Below are 12,748 nucleotides of genomic sequence, written 5' to 3'. Positions count from 1 at the left end.
TATCCCATTTTTTTGTTATTAAAGATGCATTGAGGGGCACCTGCCAGCGTAAACACCGCCTGCCACACGCCGCAGAAAAGAGCTTGAACTCATCATCTTCCTGACTGCTGGCTGGGTAAAGCTCATGCACTGCTTCTGAGGGGTGGATATTTGCCAGGGACTTGTGCCCAGCCTTATCCCATCTCATTTTAAAGACCTTAAGGAGCTGCTTCTATTAGGTAAATCATTCTCTGTGGTCTGCAAAAGAGCCAGGCTCCTTCCCGTGGGCTGCTCTGACCCAGAGTAGCTGTGGTCAGGCTCACTTCAACCCATCGAAGGGCCTGCTCCAAGGGCTCTGGCAGGCAAAAGGAGGCTTGGCAGAAATTTAGGAGGAAACTCTTTAGTGTGGGGATGGTGAGACACTGGCCCAGGTTGCCCAGAGAAGCTGTGGCTGCCCCATCCCTGGCAGTGTTGAAGGGCAGGTTGGATGGGGCTTGGAGCAACCTGGGCTGGTGGGAGGTGTCCCTGCCTATGCAGGGATTGGGACTAGATGATCTTTAAGGTCCCTTCCAACCCAAACCATTCTATGATTCTATTATTCTATGAAATTCAGGGTTTCTAATTTTTTTTAATCTTTTATGTGGTTTGTTGTTATCTTTTTATTCTGTGTTAACAAGGAAGGGGGCCTGTTGGCTCTGGGAGTTGTGAAGCCAAGGAATGTCTTGGAGAAAACAAACTTTCAAACAGGCAACCGTGGGAATCACTTCCTGTTCCCTCCTCTTTCTGGTTGATAGCTTGATGTGAGAAAATGGCCATCGATTTGTGATTGTCATGTTAAATTTCAGACTTCATTAACCTTTGGATGGCTGGAATTTAATCTGACAGTTTACCTGGACAGCATAAAAGATTTACACAAAAGCATTCCCTCCCTCTCAGTATCCTCAGGCCTTCATCAAAATAATACGTGGTAACAAAAGCTTCACCATGGGGCTATTAAAATGCTGCTTGGCACAAAAGAATTGGCTCTATGTGTAATCTGATTGTTAAAATATTATTATTAAAATATATGCACGTTTTATGTCTTTCCTCTCCCAGTTCTGACTGCTGGCAAAGCTCTCTGAGGAGTAGTTAGTAAGACACAGCAGGTCATCCAGGCTCAGAGAAAGGCTGTATTTCTGAAGGCTGCAAAATGGGCCAAGGCAGTTTTATCACCTTTTAAAGGAAAATATTCTCAGATTAACCATATGCTGATCCAATTAAAGAATGCATTTCCTGTACCAGATGAGACAATTGACCCCAAATGCCCCTTGGCCTCACTTTTTAGGGCCAACACCTGACACTTCAAAGGGAACTAAAAAAAAACCAAACACCTTGAAATACTCATTCAACTAACTGTACCATGCTGCATCAAAGAATAATATTCCTTTCTGGTACTTATGGTTGTCACCTGGCATCCTGATGCATCCCAATGCATCCCTGAATCTCCATTGTGTCTCTTTCCTGATACAGTAGGCAAAGCACTTCTAAGATCTGGAGTAAATTCAAGTACCATTGCAGTCATCATGTAGAATCTAACCTAAATTCAGTGACTCCAGCTGAAATGGAAGTGAATTCTCAGGCTTGCAGTGCTCTGGTCAGCTTGCCAAGTTTGGACACACTGACCAGGTTAAACCTGCAAATGCCTTCTGGACAACTCTATTCTGTCCCTTTTTGCCATAATAAACATCACACTGATCCATACAGCTGCCATTATTCCATGCCTTTCATCCAAATTCTCATTTTTGTTCTCCTATATTCAGAGTTAAAGAAAAAGCACTTATCTTCAAGAGGAAAGAAACACTCATTTTCCTTCAAACTCTTGTCTAAATGAAAGGCAGAATGGAACACAGTAGGAACCCAGCTTGAGTTATTTCAGAACAATATCCCTGAGGTATATTGTAGGAGATGTTAATTAATACAGATAATTAATTAGGCTTATAATATCAGAAGCCTAGATTGATAATCTCATTCCTCATTAGATACTACAAAATTAAAAGATCTAAAGTGATGACTGTTTGCCCTGTATTCAATCAACCAAGTCATGTGATGCATGTATTTGAATACGAGCTTAGAAGAAGCAGACCAGGAGTTTTATTTTCCAGGTATTTATAACATGCCTATCAAGGCAACTGAACTTCCAGATTCACCAAGGGCATGAAAACTCATTATGCTCCCCATTCCTTTCAACATTAGAGCCTTTTTTCAGAGTTTCGCTGATCCTTGGCTCCACTCTTGATTTTCCAGCACAAGGTGTGCTGTGTGGGAGTGTGCAGAACACGAAATTGCCACCCTTTCTTGGCATTAATGAATTAATTATCAACAGAAATGCCTGAGGCAATCTCATCTGATGCCACTAAGAAGCTGCAAAGCAGTGAGCTGAGCTGCATTGCTCTTTGTGTCACGACGGAGATCTGTGCACCAAAGCCACCATGTGCAGCACAAAACAAAAACCTCAGCAAATTTTGCAAGTTTAGAGCTTATTTTCTCATTCCTCTTCCACCACAGAATCAGGGTCGCTAGGCTTGCAAACCTCTCCTTCATGGGGATGGAAAAAACACTAAAAACAAAAACAAAATAAGGATGCTGATGAGAGGAACATAGGAAAGGTAAGTTCAGGATGAACAGGTTAATGCCTGAAAGCACAAAATATATATACATATATAAAAATAAAATAATAAAGAATTATCTGAAATTAAATTTATAAGCTATGGCTCCAAAGGTCCTCAATTTTCTGTTTTGTGGCAGACTGAAATAGAAGACAAGTTTTATTTAGCCAAAGTCTCAGTTCCCCAACATAAAATGGAAGCGATACCACTCCCTTTTCAGCACAGGGGATTTCCATTTGTTCCTACAGAAATACACAGATGGGGTTGTTTGCTTGGAGACTAGCTTGAGCATACCACCAGAAAAAAATACTGTTCTTAGGTGCTCTGTTAAATAACACTACAACTGCTTTCTCTTCATTTGTTTAGCATCACGTGGACCAAAAATATTTCCTTTATTTCATGCTTGGGAGACCAAGAATCAGATTATAAAACTCAAGAACAACATGGGGCTTGGTCCATATAAATTGATTTCTCCTACTGCCTGGCTGTTGATAGAAAAGTATTTGTTTCACCTTTGCTCAGTACTTCTAAATATACCTAAAATATTTCAACTCCCATTCTCCTATTCTAATTCGCTTATTTCCTGTAAGATGTACATTATTAAACTAACTCATCCTTCTTCACCATCCAAGTGGTTGCAAGTATCTGACCATTGCACACACACATACACAATAAATGGGTCTTACCTGAATATATTTCTCCAGGATCACTTACACATGTTACTTATTCTGCATATATATATACAAATACACACACACATATTCCCCCTCCTCCCTTCTAATATCTATCTATCTATCTATATATATATATAAAAGCAAGTATAAAGATTGAGTATATTTGTTCTAAAAATGCTGTTCTTTAGCACACTACAGGAGTCAGGTGCCTAAAGATCATCCTGTACCCATGTGCTGGCAGACACACAAAAGAACATCACAGATTATTTACTTCAGGAAACTGCAGGAAGGTAAGGAGATTAAATCAATCTTTTTCAGACATAAAAGTACTCCATCGTCTGAAACCCCTCAAAATAATTTCAGACTCTTCTCTAATGTCCTTCTACAGTGTCCTACAGCTCCAATACACAGAGCAGCATATTGACAGGGCAATCATACCCAAGAGGAGCATTTATTTAAAGCCTGAAGTCCTCAAAACTAATGCATGCTCTGGAAACTTTATTTACTCCGTAACAGTAGTACAGGTAGATTGATAGAACCAACCACATGTTAATAAACCAGATGGAGTTTCAAATATCCAACACTCAAAAACCAACCCAGTGGACATGTCATGTAGATAAAATCCCTTACAGTGGTATTTTCAAGCAGTGAGTGAGATATAAATTCTCAAATAGAGGTCTAAAGATGTCATATGTGAATAATCTATGAAGGACTGACTGAGCTCTCCTGACAATAACAGATTCAAAGACAAAATTATCCTCAAAATCACATTGGAGATTTTTGGGAGAGAGTTGAGGAGTAAAGATTGAGAACACTGGTATTCTTCTTTCCACTTCTGAATCCATTATAGATGAATGTCAGTCTTCAGCCAATCAATCATAGCACCATTCATGGGCTTCAGATTGATATAAGAACACCTAAAAAGTTATTTTTAAAGGGCAATGTGGAGTCAAGCTCTGCGGGTTATACCATGGAAAATAGAAGCAAGAATGAAATGCCTGTGCCACAGGGGAGAACATTTATGCTTGCTGAGCTTCATCTTTCTTTTGGCAATAGGACAAAATAGATCAAAGAACATCTAAGTTTATACTATTACTATGAGTCCGTATGAAAACGTCTTCATTGTTATCTATAGATTGTTAAAAATGCTGAGTTCATGATCATTAGTTTTATAAACAACCTCATTTAAGTTACTCATCACGAGCACCAGGGAACATCAGAAATGTCTTAATGTTGAAAGTGACTTTGGACTTGGTGTCCCTGCATTTCAGATGAACGGAAATACAATGAATCTTATTTTAACTGCTCTCCAATATTACTCTAAAAATGATCTTGCTGACCACGCTCCATCTGTATGCTGCTCAGACCACAGCAGAATGAAACAACACGACACAAAGTCACAGAACTACCTGATGTACAGACACTAGCTTAGAGTCATCCCCCCACACACCTACTCCAACTCACCACCTCCAGCATGTAAGAGGAAATATCAAGAATAATTACTGCATAGTTTTGGGGTTGTATGCTCATTTGCACAGTTTGGGAAGACTGTAACAAAAACCTAAAGCAGAAACTGTCAGGCTGGGGAGAGGGCAACCTATTCCTGCATAGTTAAAGACCCAAATGTCAGAGGTTTTATAAGAAGGTATGAGGAGAATCTATTTCAGGCTACTTTCAAGTACCTTTTCATACCCATCTCAGACAGGCTGGGATAGCAACACTCAACATGCAAAAGCAAAGGGGTCTAGAAAATCACAGTCATGTCTATAAGGGAGGCCAGGAGAACAGAAAAACTAACCAGACACCAACAAAGAGGATTTAGTGGATCTCATCCTCAGCCTGATGATTTAAAAAAAAAAAAAGCAGAGGAAGAAACGCCTCATTCTTGTGTGTTAAGAGTGTCAGAAATAGTTCACAGTATGATGTTCTTCTAACCTGCTGGGTTCTGTCGAGGTCTCCAAGGGAGTGCTACCTGCTTTTGGACACGGTGTTTTGACAGAATTCACACAAACTGGAGAGTGTGCAGGACAGACCAAAAGAAAAGGGAAGAGGATGGGAAAGGTGAGGATTGAAAGAACTGGATTTGTTGAGGCTGGAGTAAGACCGGTCTCTATGGTTATACAGAGAAAGGCAGTCACACTTTCTAAGGCTGTCATAGTTAATAAAAAGCTAAAATTCTTCCCTGAAATCCCTTACTTTCACTTCTCCCCCCCAAACCAGTTCTGGTTTTCATACACATGTCTGTAAGTCAATGAAATGGGCTCATAATAGGAAGCAATCTTATCACTTTGCTGTGGCATGTAAATATTGCACACCCTGCAAATGTATGCAGAAGAGACTGCAATGCAATTGAAGAAACCAGAGTGAAAATTTATAAAAATCTCTACCAAATTTTTTATAACAGATGCATTTGCTGGAAAAGACATTATTCACTGAATGCAGTTAAAGCATAGTAAATTGACTTTGAGAAAAATCACAAGACTTTTCAATAAAAAGACAAAATAGCAACACTCTTAAGACAGCAGGTGGTAAAACGAGATACAAGAATGTTCCCCCATATAAAGAAATAAAACAAAATAGAGCTGTGTGATTTTACTGCTCTTTTCCAGCAGAAAAGCATCCCTAAAGGACTCAGAAAATAGGCTCTTAAATTCACTCATATGGAGTACCAGAGATTGAAAGGAAAACTTTAAAATACATTACTCAGAAAAACTAGAAAAGGGATGGTGCCAAGTCTTAAAGAGCAGATTCTTTGCCTGAGTGCACCAACACAGTTTGGGGAAACCTGTGACATGGAGTGGATCACTAATTGACATAGAAAGATTCATTAAATCCTGTCGTATACATCTGAGCAATTTGCTCCTGTGTATTTAGTGGGACATCCTTCAAAAGAGCTAAGGACTTGTCAGTGTGGTGTAGAAACTCAATTTACTTTGAAAGAAGGGACTATGGGTTTTGGAAATACCACCCATAGGAAGAATTTCCAAAGTCTCTCGTGAAAACTGGAGGTAAAAGCCTGAAGAGCCTATGGGGAGGTAGGGGCTGCTGGCTAACTCTGCAAAGCTGTATTCCATGTTTTTATTCTAAGTGATTCTAATTCCTGGTCTCAGCTGAGGAGACTGGCAGGAGGAATGACCAGCTGGCACTTCTGCCAGTGACAGATAAGGCAGAGCCTGCTCAGAAGGGAAGTTTGTTCATCTGTGCTGGTGCCTTTCACCCGGTGCAAATTCAGGTAGACAAAAGAAGGCAATGCAGTACAGACCTGTGGGAGTTGTGCTACCACAGTCAGGGAGGGATCTGCAGCCAAATGTCCCATGTCAGTATTTCATCTCTAAGATCAGGACCCAGCTCAGGGAGAGTCAGAAATGTTTTCTGTAAATGTCCTTGCTCTATTCCATAGGTGCCTGAGCTGTTCCCTGCTCCTAAATCCTCTACTCTGAGTGGAAACTTCTTCCCTACAACCGGCAAAGATTCCATTAGACCTGAGTCTGTTTTTTCCTGAACTAGAACTCTATTTTGCCCTGCAACCAGCCCAGGAGCAACTTCTGGATCATAACTTGAATATGTGAGGAGCACAGTTAGACTTGGAATCTGAACGAACTGATCCACAAACATTAAAGATAATTCAGACATTCACAAGATAGTTACAAAAAAGGCCCCGTCCATCAGGAAAGGGAGGGTAGGAGATGGAGGCCTGGAGCCTCCTCTTCCTTTGCTCAGTTCACAGCCATCAGGAACCTTTCCCAGAGGTTAACAGCAGGAGGCAAGTAGGTAGAGACATTTATTAAAAGAGTCTGTTGAAAGGCAGAATCCACAACAGAGCTGGCCTTTCAGTCACAGTTTGCTTTCAGCAGCTACATTATCAGGCAAGAATGAGAGAATAGTGAAGCCTGGGGAGGAAGGAGAGGGGAGAACTGTGAAAACAGAAGAGAAAACACCTACCTGACAGGAGCTCCCCGGGACTGAGCAGGCTTCAGCATGACAGTGATGGTGGTGTCGGTCTCGTTCAGGGGGGAGTCGGTGTCGTATTCGGGCATCGACGGAGCTGCAGTAGAACCCAGAGCAACACCTTAGTTATACACCAGTCACTGCCTTTGGTAGGGATGGCAACATCACATTAACATTTCTTGGAGCCTGTTTAACGTCTCTCAAATGAAACATCAGAATACTTCCTAATGTTATGACCAAAATTGCTGAAATGTTTGTAGGCTCTTTTCCTATTAAAACAAAGCAGGAATCGGACACCCAAACCTCCAAGCTGGCTTTGGAAAGCCTGTCTTGAATTTTTAAGACTTAGTGAGCCTTTCAGATGAGACCATTCCTTCAATTTTAAATGTGAAAACAGAAATGTGAAAAAGAAAACCACACAGATTTTAAAAGATACTACTTAGGATGAGTGACTTAGTGGCAGAGCTAAGACCAACACCCAGGAAACCTGCCTCCTCTTCTCTGTTCTGGTCACTGGATTAGACCTCTCACATCTTAGATAGAGTTTTTAATACATGAGCTTCAGCTTTGTCCCCTTGGTTGCTGGAGGGTGTGTTAAGAGGCACAAAAGCATGAGAACAGCATGAATTAGCCAGATTATTTCAGCACTCAATTTCAGGGCATTTTACCCCAGTGCTTTAGTGGTGCTGAACCACCCAGCAGCTGCACGGCTCCCCATGGGGCTCTCAGGCAGTACCCAGCTGAAATGCTTCCCAGAGCAATATGGAACACTACCAAAAATTTACACTTAGCCAAAAAATCTCATTTCTACTTCTGCTTTATCATCTTCTACAGGGGTCATTTCAGGAAATCGGGATAGGTTTCCTCAGGAAACTTATTTTACTTATTATGTTACTTCTCCCTTCCCCAACAGCAAACATCTGCTCGGGACATATTTTTTTATGGTGACAGAACTGATCATGAGATCAGAGCAGCATTCAATTTATTCCAAAAATGTAAGTTCTGTTGAAATATCTTTGAAGTACAAATCAGACAGAAGAATTCACATGAATAGTTCATCTGTCACTCACAAGGGCAAGCTGTATTGCAGGTGTCCCATCTTTAATCCTCTCACAACAGTTTTCTCTGTAATCCTGTTTACAATCGGGGTTTTTATCTAAATGCCTGAAAACTGTCAAGAATGGTGGCTGCTATTATCAGCTCAGCTACTGATTTCTCTGTCAATAAGCTGGGAATCAGTTCAGAATTAATGCCAATTCTTTCTGAAAACAGTGCTCTGCAGCAAAGAGAAGTAGTACCATTCATCTAAAGATGGACGTCATCAGAAGTCTTCTACACCAGAGATCACCATGTATGCTGGAGATCACAGAATCCCAGACTGGTTTGAGTTAGAAGGGACATTAAAGATAACTAGCCAGTACATAGACCAACGCCCCCTGCATGGGCAGGGACACCTCCCACTAGACCAGGCTCGTCCAAGCCCCATCCAACCTGCCTTTGAACACTTAAGGGATGGGGCTGCCACAGCTGCCTTGGGCAACCTGTTCCAGTGTCTCACCAACCTCATAGAGAAGAATTTCCTTCTAATGTCTAATGTAAATCTTCCCTCTTCAAGTTTTGGTCCATTACCCCTTGTCCTCTCACTACATGCCCCAGCTTTCTTGTAGATCTCCAGATACCAGAAGGCTGCTCTGAGTTGATCAGCACCTGCTCCAGACAGAAGGGATGGTCCTACAGCACAACACAGTGCTGCAAAAAGGTTGCAGGGCCTTTCTGGACACCAGAAACAGGCTGGGCTCTGCCTTTGCAGGCTCCATCCTCCTCCTTTGAACAGTTTCTTCCAACCTGACTGCAGCACTGCCCTGGTGCCACTACCTCTCCCTCTGGCTTGGCATGTGGTTAGTTATCTTCTGCACCTGCCAAAGAGAATCTTCCTTTCAGACACCATAAGCAGTCTTTTCCATTTAAGTAGTAAATGGAAGAAACATTGGTCTTGGTCAGACTAGCTAATGGTATTGAGTATAATTCAGGGATCAGGGTCTGTATTAGTCACAAGACACCAAAATAAAATACAGTATTCTTGGGTACTCAACACGGAGCAGTTGGGCAGTACCTCAATAAAATTACAGTTGGCAGTGATCACTCTAAAATGGCAAGCAGTGTTCATCAAGTGAAGGCCTATTTTACAGAATTCTAGTGCTACCTAAATAGAAGTCTTCGGGAATTCCACCACTCGGTTGTGATTAAGAATCAAAAAAGACATGTTCACCCCCATGAACTTGTACACTGACCCCTTGCTGCAGCATAGATGTCTTTTCATTTTGAATAAATATATAGTCTTAGAAGGCCATTCCAGTTGATGCAAAAACCCTTCTCCCTACTAACTTCAGGGCTTCCTTAGTGCAATAGAGAACAAGCATTTCATTTAATAACCCTGCAGGAAAACCCAGGATTCTCTGTGATGTCACTGGCATTGCAGACCTACAAGTGCTGTTCCTGACTCCCTTATCACCTCAACATCAAAAAGATCTTGCTTTGATTTCTTCTGTCTGCACTCATTAGAACAAATGAAAATAAATGTTATTTTGGCTGTTTTTTCAGTGCATCATTTTTGTGCTGGACAGGATGGCATTAGTGAAACTGGTGTGGAAATGCATCCTTTGTTTCACTTCAGACTGTGCTGTACAAAGCTGGTAACAGCATCACTGCTGCAAACAGCATGAGGGCAATGGTAAAATTCTCTGTAATGTTCATTCCGTACATAAGATTTATTATTTAATTATTTTATGGTGAAGCAAATCTCATGATGCTTAATTGCTGTGGAAGCATCTTCCCCATATCAGGGTAGGCAGCTGATCCACCCAGTAATTTCCAAATTACATATATGGGACTGACCATGCAATGAGATAATGTAATGCCAGAGACTACCCTGATGTCTGCATGGAGTCTGTGCCTACCTGCTGTGAGCCAGATGTTTGGAAGAAGGAAAAAAATAATAAAGAGGATAAAGTGAGCTCAGTGTGCATACAGTTAATAATCATGCAGGCTTCTAACACAATTGGAGCACTCACTGAATACTAAAATGGAAAGAAACTGAATCAGAGGGAAGAAGCAGGGCCATTACTGTGCTGTTTTATTTCCCTGGTCACGAGTGCGTGGAGCACGTGCTGTGACTTCCCTCCACAGCAGGGCTGCACAAACCCCAACCCCTTGTGGAGCTGGTAGCACAGTAAATGGCTTTACTTCTCATGGCTGGGACTTGGGCTTCTGCTCTGAACCTGAAGGGTTCAAACCCTGCTGACGGTCAGTGGAAGGAATGGGTACATTTCGCTTCCTTAACGTTTACACTGGCACTTAACTGCTAACAAATTAAATTTATTAACCAATTTTGAAACAAGGCAATTGAAAACACACACTGTTGTGCAGGTTTTTCCATGGCAGCCAGCCATCAAATTTCAAGTATTACAAGTCTTCTGAATGCCCCAAATGTTTATTTTTACTTTACTGAAAAAAACAGCTAAGGTATTAAAAAAATGAGCATTTTAAACTCTGTTAGAGAACTTATTTTACTGCTATCAATTACAGGTTAAAATTGAAGTCTACATGTGTCTGTTTAATATATCCTCTACCACCCTTCTTTCCATCTTTTTTCTGACATCCAGCTTAAGTTTCCTTGGTTTTTTTCTACACACATGCTTCCTCTTTGCTATGCCTCCTGATTTTAATGCCTTTATTATAGTTGTTTGCCTACCTCAAGCCCTCTCTCTGCCCTTAAGAAAAAATGAAACATAAAAACCACCTTCCTCCTTTATTTTCAGTCTCCTTGCACTATTAATTGAATTACTTCATTACATCCATTTTGGTGCATTCTGAAAATAAAAGCCACATTCTTGAAGGAGCTTCCCCAGCCCCACAAATAATACTAACAATTATTATGGATAGTTCATTTCTAGAACTAATGAAGGTTCTCATTTAAAATTCTCCACAAAGATGTTAATGAATATTTAAGATATCTACAAATTAACCACTGCATTTGTAACCCAAACAAAACACAGATGCTGGATTGTGGCTGTTTTAACACATTTGCTCTATGAAACTTGTAGAGGGGAACACTCAGCTGAATGGCTTGTTATTGTTTGATGCATCAGCTGTAGGTCTAAAGAAAAAAAAGGCCAAGAAAGATCTTTTTTCTTCTTCTCCAAAGCAGTACCTGAAATCTTAGTAGCAATCCGTGTTGTGATGGGTGGCCCAAAGCCCTTGACTGTGCTGGCTTTGATAGTGAATGAATACGTGGTCCCTGGGTATAATCCTACAAAGAGGTGATGTGTTTCATTCCTTAGTTTGAAGATCTTCCCTCTTTGGCTGGACAGGTCAGCACTGGGATCCAGAGACCCAACGGCCTTGTATGTAATCTGCAAAAGAAGAACAAGGAGAGTGAGGTGATAAGGGGCCTTTTGCACCTGCCCTCTCTCTGCTCCCCTCTTTTGCCATCTCTTGAGACCCAACACTGAAAATACAAGGGCAGATGTTATTTCAGTCTCCCTAGTGAACTGTTCCCTATTTGGATGCTGGCAAACAAACATGACAATTTTTTTTAAGCTTTACTCTGGAAAAAAACCTCATTTTTTCTCTCCCCTAAAACCTCAGCATGCACTGATTTACAACAGAGGACACAAAAACTTGCTTTTTGTCCCTGAGCCTTAGAACTTCTGGAGCCAAACCAGAGCACACAGCATGACCAGCAGGATTTTCATGAGGATTCCCCAGACAATTCCCCCCAGCATCTGAAAACTTTTGGTGCAAGCATGGATAGGTTTTTCATCCAGCTTCTTTTCCTTCTAGCAAATGGTCATCTCACAAGGCTGCTGAAAGCAGTGGGAGTCTTTTACTGATTAGTTTTGGAATTTACTGATGGTGTTGGAAACCTTTACCCATGCTAAAGTGAATGTGGCAAAATGAAATGTTAAAATGAAGTGGTGTGTTTAAATGAAATAAATAACAAGTCTTTAGACAAAAGCCCTTCTCTTTTCTGAGCTTGTAAACCAGCTTCTGATAGAATTCCTCCCCCCCCCAACCCCTTTTTTAGCCTTAGTTTGCAAATGTACATGCCTGGTTTCAGCCTGAGAGAGTAAATCAGCAGGGTTACAGATCCAGAGAGCCAGTCATGAGGACACCTACTGCTGGTGCTATCACACCCTTAGAGGAACCCACGCTGAAACACACCTTTGAAATTCTGTTCCAGCTCCATTCTGCTTACCCATGGCAACACTGTTGATATACAGATACTTCCAAGTAAAATTCATTACTTATTTACCAGCCAATTCCTTGCCTGCCTTCCAAATTCCATCCAAATGCAGCTCAATTTCAACCGAGCTGTCAACAGAATATAACATGCTTCACTGCTCTCCTAACCTTTCCTGATATCAAGGATCCTCACTTATTTGTAATGAAACACTATGAATAAATCAATGTGTGTTAACACACAAAGTCTTCCATTTTTTA

The 12,748-nt window shown here is 41.1% G+C and overlaps 1 protein-coding gene across 4 annotated transcripts in view; it reads right to left on the bottom strand.

Annotated features, from left to right (window-relative positions):
- The window catches only part of PTPRT (protein tyrosine phosphatase receptor type T), a 435,474-nt gene that overhangs the window by 102,391 nt on the left and 320,335 nt on the right, over positions 1-12,748 (bottom strand). For all 4 annotated transcript variants that reach the window (XM_051633170.1, XM_051633173.1, XM_051633172.1 and 1 more), the window contains exons 10-11: positions 11,457-11,658; positions 7,241-7,343 (exon numbers count right to left, since the gene is read on the bottom strand). In XM_051633170.1, coding sequence (XP_051489130.1) covers positions 7,241-7,343; positions 11,457-11,658 — 305 coding nt within the window. The remainder of the gene's footprint in view (positions 1-7,240; positions 7,344-11,456; positions 11,659-12,748) is intronic.

The sequence above is a fragment of the Apus apus genome, chromosome 15 (genome assembly GCF_020740795.1).
Source record: "Apus apus isolate bApuApu2 chromosome 15, bApuApu2.pri.cur, whole genome shotgun sequence".
Classification (NCBI taxonomy): Eukaryota; Metazoa; Chordata; class Aves; order Apodiformes; family Apodidae; genus Apus; species Apus apus.
The sequence above is the reverse complement of the archived record's forward strand: the minus strand, read 5'-3'. Positions and strand labels throughout refer to the sequence as shown.